The sequence below is a fragment of the Emiliania huxleyi genome (genome assembly GCF_000372725.1).
Source record: "Emiliania huxleyi CCMP1516 unplaced genomic scaffold EMIHUscaffold_31, whole genome shotgun sequence".
In the NCBI taxonomy this organism is placed as follows: domain Eukaryota; phylum Haptophyta; order Isochrysidales; family Noelaerhabdaceae; genus Emiliania; species Emiliania huxleyi.
The window spans coordinates 181110-199599 of record NW_005199684.1 but is presented as its reverse complement, the minus strand read 5'-3'; the positions used below and the strand labels follow the sequence as shown (position 1 = coordinate 199599).

The window sequence follows — 18490 nt, the reverse complement described above, 5'->3', positions numbered from 1 at the left end:
AACCACAACAAAAACAAAAAAAAAAAAAACCAAACCAAAACAAAAAAAAAACACACAAAAAAAAAACCAAAAATCATAAGACACCCCCTTCTACCCCCTCCACAGGCCGAACGCGACTCGGGGCGGGACGCGCGCCGCTGGTGCCGCCGCCGGGCGGTCGACGAGGCGCGGCTGCTCGAGCTCCTCAAGCTGCGACGCCAGTTTGCCTCTACACTCGAGGCGCTCCAGCTGCGCGCCCGCCGCCCAGCGCGCGGGCGGGAGGACGGCGGCGGAGGGGGCGGCGGCGGCGGCAGGCCCGACCCGATGTCGGCGCTCGAGCGAGGCGGCGGCGCCGGGCGGGAGGGGGGCGGGCGGGGGGAGGGGGGCCGACGGCGCGAGGCGGACGCGCGGCGAGAGCTGCAGGAGATGCAGCGGCGGCAGGAGGCCCAGCGGCGAGGGAGGCGGCTCCTGACCCTCGGTCCGGAGGCGGAGGCGGACGAGGGGGAGGGCGAGGAGGCCGAGCAGACGCGGGAGGGGGAGGGGGCCGACGAGGGGGCGGGCGAGAGGCGGGGGAAGCGGCGGCGAAAGAGCGGCGACGAGACGGACGCCGACCGTCTCGTGCGGCTGCAGTACGAGGTGCTGCGGGGCTGTGAACAGCGTCTCTTCACACCTCGAGCTGTGAATAGGTGCGGCTGCAGTACGAGGTGCTGCGGCCGAGGGACGTGACGCGAGGCGGGACGGCGGCGCTGCCCGCGCGCGAGACGGCGCTGCTGCAGGCGCTGCTCGTCCTCGGCCTGTACCCGAACGTCGCCGTGCCCGACCCGCGCAACGGGAGCCGCAGCCGGCCAGAGCAGCTCTACCACACCGCGCGCGTGCCCGACGTCCTTCTCCACCCGAGCTCCACCGCTGTCGTCGGCGCCGACGAGCGCGCCCAGCGCGCGGCCGCCTCGGCCGGCGGCAGCGGAGGCAGCGGAGGCGGCCGAGGCAGCATCCTTCACGGCGGCGGGGCGTCGAGCGGCAGCGAGCGGCCGTCGGCCCGGCCGGAGCTCCTCGTCTACGCCACGCTCCTTCGGACCAAGAAGACGTACCTGACCGGCGCCGCCGCAGTCAGTGCGCTGCCGGCGCTGCTTTTGTGCGCAGTGCGCGTCGACGCGAGCGAGGACTGCACGCGGCTTCTGGTGGACAACTGGCTCTGCGTCGACCTGCCGAGCGAGTCGGAGCGCGCCGCCGCCCTCGTCGGCGAGGCGCATGCGCTGCGGCGGGGCCTGTCCCGGCTGCTACGGGCGCGGCTGCCGCAGGCAGGCTGCGAGGCGCCGCTTTCCGACCTGCCGTCGCGGCTTCGCCGCCGCCTCGACGCCTCGCCGCTGGTGCCGCTCCGTGAGATGGCGCGCTCGGAGCGCGAGCCGGGCAGCCTGCCCGGCTTGGACGGCGAGGCGCTCGCCGAACGGCTCGCCCAGTTCTTCTTGGCCGCGCCGCCGCGGCACAGCCTGCGATCGGTGCCGCGCTCGCAGCTCGCCTCGCTCTTCGTCTTGCGCCCGCCGGCACGGGGGGGCGGCGCGGCAGGGGGGCGAGAGAGCGAGGCGGACGTGCAGCAGCGCGCGGCGGACGCCTTGCAAGAGGAGATCGCCGCGGGACGCTCGCTCGGCGCTTCTTTCGACGCGTGCAAGGGCGGGGCCCTCCTCACGCCTTGGTTCTGCTGGGCGTCGGCGCGCGCCGAGGCAGCCGACTCGGCGGGGTATAGCGCGCACATGAAGCGGCACACGCGCTGCAGCCAATGCGGCGCCGCCCTCATCGTCTCGCTCGCGGAGCTGCGCGCCCACCAGGCGTCCGAGGCTTGCCGCGAGGCGGCTGCCGCGAGGGCGGCCGACGAAGGAGGGGCGGCCGACGAAGGGGCGGCCGATAGGGAGGCCGAGGGGGCTGCCGACGCATCTGGGCCCGGCCAGCTCCCAGAGGAGGCGGAGGGCGCGAATGCGCGGACTCGCTACGCTTGCGACCTCTGCGAGAAGGAGTTCCTCTTCACGGCGACCGAGGTCCTCAGACATGTCGCTCGGCATCGGCAGGAGGCGGACGCAGAGCCGGATGTCGGTTAGAGGGATGCTTTTGTGGTGCTACTGGTGGGTGGGGTGCCAGTGAAAGGACGAATGTCCTCTCGGTCCCGAGAAGGAAGAAGGGAGAGAAATAACGGACACCACTGCGAGACCCTCCACACCTAACACTCGGGGCGCACAGAGTCAGACGTGGCACGGACGGGGCGCGGGCGCTTCAAACCTCACCGCTCCCCCGCGCCGGATCGGCAGCCCACAGCAGACGTCCTCCTTTCAGGGTATTGCAGGCGCGCGCAGGTAGCAGCGCAAGGAGTTCAGCATCCCGATCATACGCATGATGGCTCCAATGTCAGTCTTACACACCTCCAAGCATGGAGGACGGGCCCACACGCACACACACGCTGCACACGATTGGCTCGGGAGCCGACACGAGGCACGCTGTCACCGGCCGTAGCACTGGGTCCGGACTGCTGGACGCACAACACACAGCTCACAGGACAGCTCACGAGGTGGCGCTGTATAGTGAGAGTGAGATGGCTCCAATGATTGAAAGTAAAATATCTTTACTTCCAAAACCCGGACGTTCCCAGGGTTATGGAAGGTTCGACGCACCCCCGGACTGGGCAGAGAGATCCCAGTGCATCTGCGCTGGGCTGTCCACCCCGCCCCCACTTGCCCTGACTGCACAGGATTGCGTGCCCCGACGAGCGGCGACACATAGCGGGGGACACTGCGCCGGGGGGTATGCCTAACTTTGGTGCTTTGTGTGGGTCGCGTTCCCATGGTAGTTGTGTGGCTGAAGCCCTCGTGCCGCTGGCTTGCCCCTTCCAGCTGCTGGCCCCTCGAGACTGTCGGTGCTTGGCGGGAGGAGGGGGAGAGGGAGGGAGGCCCGGTGGGAGGAGAGGGAGAGGGAGGCCCGGTGGGAGGGGAGGGAGAGGGAGGCCGCCTTGGGCTCTTCTCCTCCCCCCTCCCTAGGCTCTTTGCGGTAGGTAGACATTCTACCTCCCATCCAACCCACCGAAACCCGTGTGGATGGGTTTTACCGCCACCTTTTACCATCCATAGCCCTCGGGTTTTACCTCGCGTTCTCTTGGTGTCGTCTATGGTTTGCTAGACCCATGAGACCATCCTCGCCGCGCTATCGGGCGCCTCCACCGCCGCCCTCAGCCACGCCGCTACGACCGTCGGAGGCGTCAACTCCGCCGTCACATGGTATCAGCTCTGATCGCGGTCCAGCGCCAGCCCAACACGCCAATCCACCCGCAGGCTCAGCGCCTGCCATGCGGCCGCCGCCACCAGTGCTGCGGCCGCCACCTCACACTCTTCTCCTCTCCCCACCCTGGGCTCTTCTCCCCTCCTCCCTGGTACTCTCGGCCTGATTACCGGAGCGACTGCTGGAGCAGACGCTGGGGGGACACTCACGCCCGGAGGCGGTACGCACGACCCGGAGGCGTGGGGCTGGGGGGGCGCCGCGCCGCCGCCGCCGTGCCGCCTTCTCCCGCTTTGACCTCCCCCAGCTGCTTCTCCTCAAATCAACCTTTGCAGAACCGCCAGCGGCGGTGGTCGAGCCGGTTCGCGGTTCGAGTCGGGACCTTTTGGCTCCCGGCTCGAAACTCGGGTGGAGGGTTGCTTCGCGGTAGCGAACGCGAGCGGCGTGAGCGCGTGCGTGTGCGCGTGCGCGGCTGCAAGGCGAGGCGCAGGCGCAGGCGCAGGGGCAGGGGCAGGCAAGGCGAGGCGGGCGGCGGCGGCGCGCGGTCGTTCCTTTTGCCCGGGTGAGGCGTGGCGAGCGCGTCGCGTGGTGATGACGCCGCACGCGGAGAAGCTCTTGGTGACCCACCGCGGTGGCAGCGAGCCAAAGCAAGCCACCTGCCGCATGACGGGTTGACCCGGAAAAAGAATTTTCTGCTCCAATGATTGAAGCGATCGCGAATCGCTTGCTGGGTACGTAGTGCTGGTGGTCCGCGCCTTCGTCAAGACAGGCGCACAGGCCTTGATGAAGCAAGCAAAGATCTTCAAGACGTTGCGGTGGAATATCTCCTCCCGCGAGCCGGGGCCGTAGTTGATGGTGCTTTGCAGGCGTTCGCGTTGGCAAGTCGCACCAACATCGACCGCTGAGGGCGCCTCTTCTGACTGACTCGGACCTCCACACAGAAGAACGATTCGGCTGTTGGGCCGGGGAGATTCGTAGCGGGGGGCCCCGCCAGGCTGGTTACTGATTCCAGCCAGTGTTTCTTTCCTGCGCTATTACTCGAGTAGCGCAGGAAGGGGCCACCAATCTGAAAGAAATCGCAAAAGCCGGTCTGTATTTCTTTTCTGCGTGGCGCAGGAGGTCACCAATCGCTAAATTAGAAGGAGAAGAATTTTACAACCAAACCCTCTCTCTCACGACCAAGGAGAAAGAAACAGGGGCTCGCGCGTAGTAAAAAGAGAAAGAAATCGCTACTGTGAAGCTTGCTAAAATCGCGCTCATTTTGTGAGCCGCCCTTGGGTCAACCAAGCCCACGACGGCGCCAGGGCCGGGCCGGGCCTCCGTCAGGCTTCCTAGCGCGCATGCGCCTGCGGCTGTCCACGCTGACCGCTCTCTTTGCTCACGGCTCCGCTTCGAACAGCGACTGCAAGTACTTTGGCGACATCACCTTCGTCATCGACCGCTCGAGCTCGATAGGCGACAAGCTTCCTCTCATTCAAAACTTCACCCTAGAGCTCATCAAGGGGTTTGACCTCTCGCCCGAGACAGCCCAAGCGTCCGTCGTCGCGTTCAATCACGACGCATCCGTCATTTCCGAGCTCACGTCAGACCTCTCGACTCTTGAGAACATCGAAATCCCAGCAGTTAAGGGGTACACATTCATCTCCAACGCGCTCGCGTTGGGAGAAGAGGTGCTGTACCGAACTGCGGGGCAGCGAGGAAAAATCAATGGGCGCAGCCCGGGCAAGTTGCTCTTTCTTCTCACGGACGGTGAACAAAGTTGCATACGTCCAAACGGAACGTCCTGGGAAGGAGACGATCAAGGGTCAGATGGCTGCGATGGTCAGTTGGACACATGTCTTGAGTACTGCGACAAGCCCTCGGCTGAGGCGAGGGCTGAGGCCATCTCTCAGGCAGACGAGATCAAGGCGCAAAATGATGACCTGCTCGTCTACGCGGTCGGATTTGCTTCGGCCAACCGGCAGACGCTGAGAGCTATAGCATCACCTCCTGCATCGGACACAAACTACTCCTTCTTCGACTCCGACCTGACCACTGTGCGCCCCGCTGCCCCACTGCCTTCCACCCCCTTCCCCGCACCGCCCCCGACCCCTTCCCCGACGCGCGCTCCTCCGGAAGGTGCTCGAGTACTTCAAGACCAACGACCTATGCACGACTGCCACGCAACCTCGGCCGCCGCCGCCGCCCGCCCCGCCGCCACCCTCACTGCCTCCATCTCTACCGCCGCCGCCGTCGCTGCCGCCGTCGCCGCCGCCGTCGCTGCCGCCGCCACCGCCACCGCTGCCACCGCCGCCCTCGCCGCCGCCGCCGTCGCTGCCGCCATCACCCCCGCCCTCGCCGCCGCCGCCGCCGTCCCTGCCGCCGCCCTCGCCGCCGCCGCCGTCGCCACCGCCGCCGTCGCCGCCGCCATCCCCTCCACCCTCGCCACCGCCGTCGCCGCCACCGCCGTCGCCGCCGCCAGCGCCTCCACCGCCGTCGCCGCCACCGTCGCCGCCGCCGTCGCCGCCGCCCTCACCTCCTCCGCCGTCGCCGCCGCCATCGCCTCCACCCTTACCGCCACCGCCCTCGCCGCCGCCCTCGCCGCCGCCGCCGTCGCCGCCGCCATCACCCCAGCCCTCCCCGCCGCCGCCGCCCTCGCTGCCGCCGTCCTCCCCGCCGCCCTCGCCGCCGCCACCGTCGCCGCCGCCGCCGTCGCCGCCGCCGTTGCCTCCACCCCCGTCACCGCCGCCGTCGCCGCCGCCGTCGCCGCCGCCCTCACCTCCTCCGCCATCGCCGCCGCCATCGCCTCCACCACCGTCGCCGCCACCGTCGCCGCCGCCGTCGCCGCCGCCGTCGCCGCCGCCCCCTTCGCCGTCGCCGCCTCAGCCATCACCGCCGCCGCCGTCACCGCCGCCCCCAGGACCGGCGGCTCCGCCTCCGCTGCCTCCTCCACCGAGCCCGCCACCGTTGCCTCCGCCACCACCACCACTGCCGCCGCCCCCGTCGCCTCCACCGCCATCACCGTCAGCGCCGCCGCCGCCAGCGTCGCCACCCCCACCTTCTCTGCCACCGCAGTCGCCACCGTCACCGCCATCGCCCCCTCTCTGTGTTGAGTGCTATTCTCCTCCTCTTCCGCCCTCGCCACCTCCCTCCCCGCCCCCGCCGCCGCTGCTGCCGCCTCCACCGTCATCTCCTCCGCCGTCGCCGTCGCAGCCGCCGCCGCTGCCGCCTCCACCGTCATCTCCTCCGCCGTCGCCGTCGCTGCCGCCGCCACCACTGCTCCCGCCGCCCGAGCCTCCAAGTCCGCCCTTTTCGCCGCCGCTGTGGCCGCCGGGCGCACCAGGTGAGCCGTGCGTCGGAGAGGAGTGGCTGCTTGAAAACGGGTACAACGTCACAAACTCGACCAACGGCACCTTCATACCTTGCATCGTCCCCATCCCGCTGGCTCCAATCGTTCCCGGCGCGGTGGCTGCCTTTTGGCCGCTCTTGGCTGCCCTCCTCGCGCTGCCCTTGGCTGGCGGCGCGAGCCTCTTCTTCGTGCGCAGCGTCAAGCCGCCGCCGGCGAACGAGGTCGGAATCGACGGGGCCCAGTTTCCGGAGCCCGAGCCCGGGGCGTCGAAGTGGGCACCACCACCGCCCGACGCGGCGCCTGCTCCGGCGGACGACGCCGAGGAGATGGCCACCGTCGAGCTCGTCGAGGAGGCCCCGAGTCTCTTTGACGTGCCCCCCGACCACGGGCCGCTCGCATCGGTCCCGCCGGGCGAGGCCTTCCATTTGCAAGAGCAGGCCGACCTCGTGAGCCGCATCAACAATGCGCTGCGAGACACGCCCGTCCTCGCCAGCGGCAGCTTTCCATCTCGGCTGCGTCATGTCGCAGAGCACTCCCTCACCTTGCTGTGCTCCCATAGGCCCGATCAACCCACTCAGCGACGCCGTCCTCGACGCGATCGCTGGAGGAGAGCTGCTCCCGCACCTGCTCAACGCCGGGGCACCCGACTCCATCGACTTGCGCGCCCTCAACAGCGCGCCGCCTGATGACTCCACTGGAGACTCGCTCCAGCCGCTTGCAAAGGCAGAGCTACCCGCCGGCAGCGCCACCGTGCCCACCGAGCCCTTTGTGGCGCGCTCTGTTGCAGCCTCACCGCCGGGCGGCGTGTTTGCCAGCGGAAAGCTAGGCGCGGCCAGTCCGTTGCCATCGAGCCTGTCCCCGGAGCTCGCGCTGGAGAACCACACTTTGCTCGTCAACGCGGCGGCGTCGGTCGGGTCGGCCGTTCCGCAGATCCACGAAACGCAGCTGCTCTACGCGCCGCAGCACAAGCAGGTGGCGCTGCATCAGGCGTACAACATCATCAAGCACGGGCTGCTCTCCAAGATCAATGCGCAGGCCCTGCCGCACCTGGCGGCGCTGCTGGAGGATGGCGAGAAGCCGGGGCAGGTGCCGCCCGAGGCGCTGCTGGCGCGCTGGATCAACAAGAACGTGGACGACTACCTGCAGCAGCACCCGCAGGACCGGCGGCGGCTGCCCACAGACCATATCGTCAACGACGCACTCGTCGGCGACATCACCGCGCAGCTGGCGATGGCGCTGCACCAGGTGGCCAAGGAGCCGCTCTTCTCGATCGGCAGCACCATCCTCCCCACCGTCCCCATCGTGGAGGCCATCGGAAGCGCCCCTCCGCAGTCCGGCGCGTGGGGCCAGCACGGGGCCATCGACCCTGTCGCCCTTGAGTCCGCGGCTGCGCCCACGCAGCCCGTTGCCCCTCAGCCGGCGGGAGTGGCTCCACCGAGCAGTTGGCCTGTCGAGTCTTCGCAAGCGGCGCACGAGCGGCTCCCCACGTCTGCGGGTGGCGCCGGCGGCATGGCGGTGCCACGAGGCATCGGCCCGGGCCTCACCCATCTCACAAACGACCCGTCATTGGCGCACAGCAGCGCCAACGTGCCGACGGTGTCGTCTATGCCCGCCGTCGCGCCCGGGCCCGTGGCTGCCGGCGATGCGTCCTCGAGCGGGTGGGCACGCGACCCGCTGGCGAGCACGCTGGAGAGGGGCCTACCAACCACGGCAGTTGTCCCACAGCTGGCTGCTGGGGCTGCGGGCGATGCGCCGGCTGGGGGAGAGGGGCACGGCAGCTCCGCGCTTGCAATGCCTTTGCAGCAGGCCATCGTGCCGACGACGGTCCAGATGCCGCTCGCCGCAGCCCATGCCGGCGAGGGGCTGCCCGAGACGTTCTGGCGCGCGAGCCCTGGGGCGCGCGCCAAGCAGGTCATCGATCATGCGGTGGCGGCGGGGGGGCCAAAGATATTCGCCGTGGCTCCCAGCGACCTCACGGAGCCTCGGCCTCGGATGCAGCAGTGCTTCGTGGCGTCGGTGGTCGATGCGCTCGGCGCGGGAGGCGGCGAAGAGGGCGAGCTCGACACGTACGAGGAGGAGACAAACGACTCGGCCGAGGCGCGCGTCTTCAAGAACTGGGCGGCGTCGCTCGGCCTCAAGCTCAACATGAAGGACCTGTACGCCGACTCGTGCTCCGGCATCGTGCTGCTCAAGGTGATGGACCGGCTCGAGCCAGGCGCGGTCGACTGGGGCCGCGTCGAGGGCACGCCAAAGAACAAGTACGAGACGGTGGCCAACTGCAACTACGCGGTCAAGGTGGCCAAGGAGCTTGGCCTCAAGCTGACGGGCATCTCGGGGCAGGACATCTCGGAGGGCAAGGAGAAGCTCATGCTTGCCGTGTGGTGGCAGCTGATGCGCAAGGACTTTATGCAGTTCCTCGACGACCTCGACATGGACCAGGCCTTTGTTCTTTCGTGGGCCAACGCCCAGGTTGCGCGCAGCGGCGCCGACATGCAGCTGTCTCGCTTTGGCGACCCGGCCATCAAGAGCGGCGTCTTCCTGCTGCAGCTGATGAGGGCGGTCGCGCCAAAGGCCATCAAGGAGGACCTGATTCGCCCGGGCCACTCGGAGCTCGACCGGCAGCTCAACGCCAAGCTCGCCATCTCGACGGCGCACAAGATGGGCGCCCGCGTCTTCTGCGGCTGGCAGGACATCCTCGAGGCGCGGCCCAAATTGATGCTCTCTATGGTGGCGGCGATCATGAGCGTCTACCTGAAGACCAACGACCTCACCAAGGACGACGTGCTTCGTGAGGTGCGGCGCGGCTCCGTCGCCCTCGACTCGATGCGAGCGTCGCAGCGCGGCTCGAGCGAGTCGCTCGGCGAGCGCACTGCGTCGACCCTTGCCGGTAAATTGGCACAGGCGTGGGCGAGGCCGCACGTGGCACCGCGAGCCCGCCTCAACGAGGCCGAGGCGAGCAAGGTCCTTGCGTGGTCCAAGCCGCACGCCATTATCGAGAGTGTGCGCCGCAACCTCGAGGAGGACCGCCTCGAGGACCCGGGGAAGAGCAAGGCGGCTCAGATCCGGGAGCGGGCGAGTGCGACGCCCAGGGCGGAGAGGGGCACGGTCAAGCGCTCGGAGATGAGCAAGTCGTTTGCGACCAAGGTCAAGCGAGCCAAGGCGCTTGCGGTGACCTCCAGGCCCTTCGCGCCGGGCCTCGATCCAATGCCGTCGGCTCGCGTCGCCATCGCCGTCGACATCCCGCCAGCGGTGGGACTCCCCGCGGGCGAGCCGCCGCTTCCGACGGCGAGGGGAGGCGCCCCTTTGCAGCCAGCAGAGAAGCCTCCCGTCCAGGACGCGTTTGTTGTGTCGCTCGAGATCTGAGCCGTCAGGGCGCGCCGCGGGCTGGGCGGGACTCGCGCTGCCTTTTCTGTTTTTCGCCAACGGGCGACCTCTTGCCTCTGCTGTACGTTGCGCATGTGGTGCATGAGATGGGTGTCTCCTGTGAACTATTGTGATAGTCACGTTTATATTTCAAATCAGCTGCCCCTTCCTCGGACAAACAACGCTCTGCGAGATTGCCGGATGCCCCGCCCCGGGAGGGGGGCGTGGGGCGCACCAGCACCGCACGCTGCACGCGCCCCCAGCGTTGGTTCACTCCCTTAGACTCACAGCTTTTTTCCACACCGCGATATCGCTCGAGTTCAGAGCCGAGATGCGCTGCCCGTTGACGTAAAATGTGGGCACGCCATGGCCTTCGTTGTTACAGTCGTATGAAACAAACAAGCGGATTGTCTCATACACGGCGCCTCACTCTCGAGCTCACAGCCTTCCACCGCAATTACGAGCGCACGAGATAGATTACGCTCCCTACCCGCCCGCCTCCAACAGCGAGAGCAAACGGTCGGCCTGCTGCAGCAACCCGCCCTCCGCGGCTAGCCCCGCCATCGCATTCGCCGCCGCCACCGCCGCGGGCAATGAGCAGCCCGGTGAGATGCCGAACTGGGTGCGAATCCGAGCGATCTTTTGCGGCAGCGTGGCACTGCGGCCGGCGACGTCGGCAACGCCCGTGTGCTGGCCTCCGCGTGCGCCGCCTTTGGCTGCCGAGGGAGGGCCTGGCCGCGGCTCGAGGTCCGCGAGCCTTCGGAGGAGCGTCTCCTCACGAACGGCAGCCTCTTCTGCCTCCGCCCTCGCCGCCACCTCGCGCGCTTTCGCCGCCTCCGCCTCCGCCCTCGCCGCCTCCTCGCAACGCCTCGCAGCCTCCACCTCCGACCTCGCTTGCGCGATTTCCCGTTCAAGTGCAAGCCGCGCGTCGGACTGCTCCGGTGGCGCCGCCCGCGGTGCCGCGGCTCGCGCCTTCTCCTCCTCCCTCCGCGCCTCCTCCTCCCGCCGCGCCTGCGCCTCCATTTCATCCACCAGCGCCTGCCGCGCTGCACGCCGCCGCTCCGTCTCCGCCGCCCTCGCCGACTGCTGCCGCTCGCTGCGGGCCTCGCGCTCTGCCGCCGCGTTCGCCGCCGCCGCCGCCCGCGCCTCGCGTTCCAGCCACTCCTCCCTCTCCCGGTGCGCCGCCTCAGCCGCCAGCCTCGCCCGCCGCTCCTCCTCCGCCGCCCGCTCCGCCGCCTCTGCACGCGCCGCCTCCTCGGCCGGCGTCCACCTGCCTTCATCCTCGCTGTCTGCAGCCGCCGCCTCACTTACCGCAGCGCCGCCTTTCGGCCGATCCTTCTTCGGCTTCTTTGTCCTCTTCTTCTTGCCCTCCTGCGCCCGCGGCGTGCCTGCGGCCTTGCTCTTCGCCTCCGCCTCCGCCTCCAGTAGCTCGTCCGCCAGCCTCTGCCGCCGCTCGGCCTCGGCCTCGCCCTCCGCTCGCGATGCTCCCGCCATCCGATCCTGCGCCCCTTTCCGGGCAGCGAGCGCGCGTCGCGCCCGGAGGCGCGCAGCGGAGGGCTCGACGGCGTCGTCGGTAGGGTCGTCGAGGGTCAAGAACTCGAGGCCGATATTGATGGGCTCCTTGTTCCCGGGGAAGTACACGGCGAGGCCGGGCTCATCCTTCGATGGTCCAACAACGGTGCCTCTTGCACCGAATACGAGGCGGTCGCCGTCCGGGTAAGAGATGTTCAAGCCAGTGAAGTACAGCTGCTCGCCGGTGCAATGGCCATCGGGCAGAGGCAGAGGAGGCTCGCGGCTGAGCACCTCGACAATACAATTCAGGGTCTCCTCGGCGTTGGCGAACTTCATCTTGAGGCCCGTCCTGGCAGTGGTCGGGCAAGGCTCCGAGGACGGGCCAGCCACCACGCCCACCTCGCCGTAATTGACCATGTACCCGCTCACGAGCTGCTTCGGTCCGGTGAAGTAGAGACGCTCTCCCGACACGTACCCCCCTGGCAGTGGCGGGGCTGGCGCCCAGCTGAGGTCGGGCAGTTGGCAGTCAATAGGCTCCTTGTTGCCTTCAAAGTACACGCAGAGTCCATTGCCTGCGCTGTTGTGACAAAGCACCTCTCCAACCGCGCCGTACAAAACCTTATCGCCATCTTCGAAGTGGATGCTCTCCGCAACAGAGTAGACCAGCTGGCCAGGACGGTAGCCGCCGGGAAGCCGAGGGGGCGGCTCGCGACTAACGGCATCGACACCGCAGCTCACCGAGTTGCCTGCAGCAAAGAGCAAGGTGAGGCTCTGCTGCAGAGGCTCGATGCCGATGACCTTTCCTCGCGCACCGTGCAGCGCCTTGCGGCGGCCCGATCTCGCCTCCACAAGGTAGTCCTTCCCAGTGAAGTAGAGTTCGTCATTGATACGAAAGGAGCCAAACGACACCACATCTTTCTGTGACAGAGGCGGCGGCGGCGTGTGGCTGAGGCTAGTGAGGTAGCAGTCGATGCTCTCCTTGTTTCCAGGGAAGCAAACAGCGAGGCCCACTGGCGAGAGAGACCTCGAGGCGCCAACGACCTCGCCACGGGCACCACGTTCTGCCCGCGCGCCAGAGATTAAGGTCTGCGTCCGACCGACAAAGTAAACCGGATCGCCGAGGCAGAAGCCGCCGGAGAGAGCGGGCTGGCCTTCCTCGCGTGTCATCGTCGGGCAACACTCCGGCGAGGATTCCACGGATTCCACGGATTTGGATTCCACGGATTTGTGCGGCGGAGCACCGCGCGGAGCCAGCAACGGCGTTTACCAGGCCCCGCCGCTTTTTAAAGAAGAATTCGGGCGCACCAAAAGAAGAATTCAGAAACCCATACCTCGAAAAAAGGACGCGCGCCTTCCGGACGCGGCGGACACGTCCCTCGCGGAGGTGCTGCAGCGCGACTTCTGGGTAGAGACAAAGAAACATCCGTGCGCTTTCCGATGTTTGCTTGGGGCGAAGACGCGCAGAAGCAGCTCGGCTCCGGTGGGAGTGCCCCACACTCTTCGCCGCTGCCGGCCGCGGTGTGCGAGGACGCGCTGCAGGCCGCTGTCGTGCAAGTTGCGTCTGGCGACGGCCATTCGGTCGCCTGCGACGCTCTCGGTGGCGTCTACTGCTGGGGCCGAAATCGCGAAGGCCAGTGTGGCGAGCTTGGCACGGCGCGAGTCTCGCAGCCGATGCTGGTGGAGGGACTCCAGCACGAGGCCATCGTCGCCGTCGCATGCGGCTCCGACTCGAGCTTCGCCGTCAGTGCAGGAGGCTCCGTCTTTCGCTGGGGCGCGACGCACCGGCCTTCGTCCGGCCTCGCCGACGCAAACGTCGCAGGCTATGGCCGCTCGGTGGACGAGCTGAGCGATCGCGAGCGCGCGATGCTCAAGGAGAGCCTGTTGAGCTTCCTGTACTCTGGCGACTCTGGCGAGCCGACGGATCATTCAGCGGCGGAGGTGGGCACTCGGCGGGAGATCGTCGCCTCGCCCGAGCGCGTGGAGCTTCCCGCGGGAGCGCGCGCCTGCGCCGTTGCCGCGGGGTTCGGGTTTGGCGTCATCGCGCTGCAGAGCGGAGGCGCGGCCCTCGCCTCATGGAACACGGGGCAACCGCGACACGGCGATGAGCGTGGCGCGTCACGCACTAGGCGCCCTTGCGTTTGGGCTCAATGACCGCTTCCAGTGCGGCACCGGCGACCGCGCGACAAAGGGCATACCCACGCGGGTCGCAGGGCTCGACGCGACGCGGCTGAGGTCAGCCACGCCACGTCCACGCCTCATCCGCGACAGGTCCACGACAGGTCGACTCTAAGACACGTCCACGACGCACGCACCACAGGTCGGTCGCGTGCGGCCAACAGCACTGCTTCGCGTCGGACGAGGCGGGCGGCGCCTGGAGCTGGGGCTTGGGAAGCTTTGGCCAGCTCGGCCACGGAGGCCGCTCCGACGAGCGGAGGCCGCGCGTGGTTGAGGCGCTGCGCGCCAAGGGTGCCGTCTTCGCTGTTGCTTGTGGGCAGCAGCATTCGGTCGCTCTGCTCCGGCCGGGCGGTAGTGGCGGCGGCGGCGGCGGCGGCGGCAGCGGAGGCCGAGGCGACGGAGGCGACGGCGGCAGCGGCGGCGGCAGCGGAGGCGACGGAGGCGACGGCGGCGGCGGGGGCGGGGGCGGGGGGGAAGGAGCATCTCTCTGGGGGTGCGGCCACGCCGAGTACGGCCAGCTCGGCACGGGCGACGCGGCGAACGTGGGCGATGCCGAGCGCGACTACCCCGAGCCGCGGCAGATCCCGCTGCCGGCCGACGGCGAGCCGTGCGGCGTGAGCGCCGGCGCTCTGCACACGGCGGTGCTCACCGAGCGCGGCGAGGTGCTGACTTTTGGCTGGGGAGCCGCCGGTGCGCTCGGGCACGGCGGCTTTGGGTACGAGCTCGAGCCGCGCGCCGTGGAGGCCCTCCGGTCGATCCGTGCGACGAGCATTTCCGCCGGGGCGCGGCACACCGTCGCCGTACAGGCGGCGGCCAGCACCGGCGGCCCCTCCCTCGCGCGAGACTTTGGGAGGCTGCTGCGTGCGGGCACAGGCGCGGATGTCGCCGTCGTGGCGGGCAAGGGGCCCGGCCGCCGCCGTTTCCTACTCCACCGCGCCGTCCTCGCGTGCCGCTGCCCGCGCCTGCTGGCGATGGCGGCGCTCTCCTCGCGCTTCTGCCGCGGCGCCCCCGCCGCGGAGGAGCCCCGCGAGTGGGAGTGGCACCGGCCGGAGGGGCGGTGCTACGAGGGAGGGTGGCCCCCACCCGACTGCCTCCCCGCACTGGGCCTGCCCGAGTGCCGCGCGCCCATCTTTGCCCTGCTGGCGACGTGGCTCTACACGGGCCGGCTCCTCTGCAGCGAGAGACTCTTCCTCGGGCAGCTGGCCGACGCCGCCGCCTCCCTCCGCCTCCGTGCGCTGGTCGCCGAGTGCCGCAGGCTGATCGGCTCGACCCTCTGGCCGGGCGACGCGGCCTCGCCGCACGACGACCTCGGCGCCTCGTTTGCGCGGCTGCTCCTCGAAGCAAGCAGCGGCCCGGCGGACGACGTGTGCTTGCGGGCGGTGGACGGCGAGGTCGGCGCCAGCCGCGCGCTCCTCTGCGCGCGGAGCGAGTTCTTCCGCTCCGCGCTGCAGGGAGGGTTCCACCAGCTGCCCACCATCGACTTGCAGTGGACCGGCGTTGGTCGGCACGAGCTGCGCCAGCTGCTCAGCTTCGTCTACTCGGGCCGCGTTGTGGCCAGCGGTTCCGAGGGGCGAGGTGATTTGGCGCTGCTGTCACCCGAAGCAGCGCTCTCCCTGTTGCCGCTCGCCGCCGCTCTGCTCCTCGACGGCCTCCAGCGCTTGAGCGAGGCGGTCCTTTCGGCGGTCGTCGACGAGGAGAATGCGAGCGCGCTCCTCGAGGTGGCGGACCAGTGCTATGCGAGCCGGCTCAAGGCCACGTGCTCCGAGGCGCTCCGTTCCTGAGGCTCCGCTGGCGTCCGTAGGGCTGGCATATGTCTACTAACATACGCGGATAAAACGTAAACAGGGGGAGAGAGAATATAAGGGGGTGAATCGCGCCCCCGTCCTCGATCGCCGTGCAAAGCTCGCTTCCCCCGGCGCGAGCCGAGGCCGGAGAAAGCTCTCTCACCGACGCCCGGGCCCCGGGGGCGCGCGTTGGCCCCGCCGGGCTCGCCCCTCGCCGTCAGACACTACGTAAAGCCGAAAAGCGCGAGGGGGCTCCCTGCATGCTCCCTGCTCACCTCGTTGCCACCGCCGCCGCCTGCAACGGCGCCGTGTACCGCCGGTACGCCTCTTCGTCTGGCAGCGCTCCTTGCAACGAGCTGTACACATCCGAGAGCCGCCGCCGGGCGGCGCTGCCGGTGCGGCGGCGGCGGTCCCACTCGTCGATGGTCACATAGCCGGCGGGCAGCATCACGGGCAGCTCCCCCACCTTTGCAAGCTCCACCGCGCCCTCCGAGTAGCCGGCGGCCCCCCATCGGCCGCCCGGTACGCCGAGGGCGGCGTCGGCGGCGGCAAGTGCGGCGGTGCCGTCGCCCGCGCTGCTGCGGTCTGGCCACGCCTCCTCTCCACTCGGCGAGACGAGGTGCTGCTCGTCACCGCCGCCAGAGGCGGAGCCAGCACCGCTGCCGTGCAGCCTCGCGCCCTTTGGCACGAAGGGCAGCGCAAAGGGGCGCGAGAGCAACCTGTCAAAGGAGACGTGGCCGCGGGGCGCGTAGAGGTCGTCAAACAGGGCGTGCTTCTCCCGCGCCCCGCCTCGGCCGCCCCTCTCTCCGCCGCCGCCGCCGCCGCCGCCGCCGCCGCTTCGACAGCCCCCGTCGTCGCTGCCCTCATCGGCACTGCCGCCGCCGCCGCCGCCGTCGAGGCCACCGATGACGGTGGTCTCCGCGCCGGTGCCTCCCGCGCCGCCACCCTCTTCCGCGCTTCCGCCGGACGGCGACGGCTGGCGGCTTTGGGGCTCGCCAGGCGGCATGGTGAGGGGCGCGTAGAGGGAGGGTGGCGGTGCGTTGTGTAGGTGCGAGTCCGACTCGAGCTCCCAGATGTGCGGCGCGCCGCGCGCGGGCACAAAGACGCCGAGGAAGACGTCGATGATGTGCTGCTTCTCGACGTCGGTGAAGGTGTTGCGGTAGAAGCGCTTGACGGACTGCAAGAAGTCCTTGGCCGCGTTCGAGTTCGTGGCGTGCAGCGCCTGCGACCCCGCGTACTGCAGCGCGAGCTGGGTGCCTACAGCACGAATGCACCCGCCCTGGAATGCGTCTCGCGGAGAGTACGAGCCCACGAATGCAGCTGCTGCAGCGCGGGGACGGTGACACGACTACTGAGTGCGTGTCTGCTCGGGCTGGCCGGCTGGAGCACGGCGGTTCGTGTTCCGCATCTAGGCCCGCGGTGCCCATCTCCTCAAACATGGACATTAGCAGGGTGGCGGCCACCTCGGACCCCTTCTGCCCGCCGGCCGCCTGGCCGCGGCTGCCGGCCGAGAAGCGAGGCTCCACCCGGCTCACCCCCAGCGCGGCCAGCTGCTGCTTGAGCACGCAGCGGCCGATGCAGAACTGCGCCACGTTCGTGCGGTCGAGGCAGTCGATGCAGTTGGTGCGCACGACGCCCGACTGCCGGTGCGGGACGCGCCCTCGCTGAGGCTCCCCCTCCTCCGCCTCGCCGCCGCCGCCGCCGCCGCCGCCGCCGCCGCCCCCTCCCGCGCCGATCCCCGCCTCGCCGCGGTCCAACCCCTCTCCGACGCTAGTGCTGCCGCGAGACGGCGCCGCGCCCGGCGTCTCGCTCGGCCTCGGCGGGACGTCTGGGGAGCCTGGAGGAGGGTTGCACACGAGAGTGTGGAGGCCGCACCGCGCGTCGCACTCCTGCGCCTCGCTGGAGGACGAGAGCCATGAATTGCGGAGCACGGCGTGGAGACAGGGACGTGTCCTCGGGTCTGTCCTCGCGGCATCTAGGGCGGAGGGGGCGCCTCTCGGCGAGACTGCAACGGAGGAGGGCAGCTGCGCGACCAGAGACAGCGCGTCGACCGACTCGACGGAGGCGGAGGCGGCCCGCAGGGCGCCGAGGGAGCGCGGCCCCGCGCTCCAGAAGGCCGCGATCTCCTCGCCCATCTCCTCGCCCTCGCCCTCCTCCTCCTCCTCGCCCAGTGGCGAGAGGCACGTGTCACCCGCATCTGGCGAGGGCAGCGGCGGCAGCGGAGCGAGGGTCGCCTCTTCGGCACCGCCGCCCCCGCCGCTTTGACGGTCCCCGCCGCCCCCTCGGTCTCCGCCGCACCCCCCTCTGTTGCCGTCTCCGCCGCCGACCCCTCTGTCCCCGCCGCCGCCGCCCCCGTAGCTCTCTCTGCTGCTGTCCCTGACGCTGCCACGGCTGCCGTCTCCGCCGCCGCCGCCGTCCCCGCCGCTGCTGTCCCCGCCGCCAGCACCTCTGCCGCGGCTGTCCGCACTCGCTCCGCCGTCCGCGTCGGCGACGAGCTCGTGAAGGGTGGCGCCGGCTCCTGCGGACGTGTCGTGGACGCGTCATGGACGTGGAGGCTGAGGGCGGGGGGCACGGCGCGGCAAACGGCAGCGGGGAAGGAACGGCGGCGGTGCGAGGGGCGACGGGGGGGCGCGCCACGGGCGAGCGAGGCAGAGTGGTGCCTCGGAAGCGTCTCGGAGATGTCTCGGAGATGTCTCGGAAGTGTCTCGGGAGTGTCTCGGAAGTGTCTCGGGAGTGTCCCGGGAGCGTCCCACTGCCTGCAGCGTCGCCGCCGGAGGGAGGGAGCGGCGTCTGGAACGCGCGCGGCGCGAGGCCGCGCGCGAGCGGCGACGCGTCGCCCGAGCCATTGGCCGAGTCGAGCGAGTCGTTCGAGGTCGAGCGCGCGAGCTGCTCGAGCTGCTGCACGTCTCGGGGCGACGACGGCTCCATCGTCGAGGTGAAGGAGAAGGAGAAGCCGCCGACGCCGCCCTGGGGAGGAGGAGGTACGGGGGGTAGGTTGGGAAGGCGGTAGGTAAGGTAGGGGCGATAAGCCATTATGGGGGGATGTGGCGGCTCGCACCAAGTGGTTCTAATCAATGTTCTTAATTCCGGTTCC

At 69.5% G+C, this 18490-nt stretch overlaps 5 protein-coding genes across 5 annotated transcripts in view; 4 read left to right on the top strand and 1 right to left on the bottom strand.

The window, feature by feature from the left end:
- Window positions 1-2164, top strand: part of EMIHUDRAFT_450703 (hypothetical protein) — a gene marked incomplete at its 5' end in the record, with an annotated part of 6480 nt that extends 4316 nt beyond the window's left edge. The window contains 3 exons of the mRNA XM_005774532.1: window positions 666-860; window positions 1026-1505; window positions 1575-2164. Of these exons, the coding sequence (XP_005774589.1) occupies window positions 666-860; window positions 1026-1505; window positions 1575-2069 (1170 nt within the window). The 3' untranslated portion in view covers window positions 2070-2164. The remainder of the gene's footprint in view (window positions 1-665; window positions 861-1025; window positions 1506-1574) is intronic.
- Window positions 2165-8758: 6594 nt separating this feature from the next.
- On the top strand, window positions 8759-9262 carry EMIHUDRAFT_65122 (hypothetical protein; the record flags this gene model as incomplete). The annotated part of the gene is made up of 1 exon (XM_005774531.1): window positions 8759-9262. A coding segment is annotated over one exon (504 nt), but the record flags the coding sequence as incomplete, so codon positions are not given.
- Window positions 9252-10062, top strand: EMIHUDRAFT_354682 (hypothetical protein). Its single transcript, XM_005774530.1, has one exon. The coding sequence runs from the start codon at window positions 9287-9289 to the stop codon at window positions 9923-9925; it is 639 nt and encodes a 212-aa protein (XP_005774587.1). The 5' UTR covers window positions 9252-9286; the 3' UTR covers window positions 9926-10062.
- Window positions 10063-12807: 2745 nt separating this feature from the next.
- EMIHUDRAFT_435579 (hypothetical protein) lies at window positions 12808-15454 on the top strand. Its single transcript, XM_005774529.1, has 3 exons — window positions 12808-13493; window positions 13564-13669; window positions 13755-15454. The coding sequence occupies exons 1-3, from the start codon at window positions 12875-12877 to the stop codon at window positions 15391-15393; spliced, it is 2364 nt and encodes a 787-aa protein (XP_005774586.1). The 5' UTR covers window positions 12808-12874; the 3' UTR covers window positions 15394-15454.
- Window positions 15455-15502: 48 nt separating this feature from the next.
- Window positions 15503-18490, bottom strand: part of EMIHUDRAFT_450701 (hypothetical protein) — a gene marked incomplete at its 5' end in the record, with an annotated part of 6824 nt that continues 3836 nt past the window's right edge. Inside the window, 6 exons of the mRNA XM_005774528.1 lie at window positions 15503-15721; window positions 15827-16168; window positions 16496-16675; window positions 16860-17056; window positions 17864-17914; window positions 18150-18363. Coding sequence (XP_005774585.1) covers window positions 15668-15721; window positions 15827-16168; window positions 16496-16675; window positions 16860-17056; window positions 17864-17914; window positions 18150-18363 — 1038 coding nt within the window. The 3' untranslated portion in view covers window positions 15503-15667. The remainder of the gene's footprint in view (window positions 15722-15826; window positions 16169-16495; window positions 16676-16859; window positions 17057-17863; window positions 17915-18149; window positions 18364-18490) is intronic.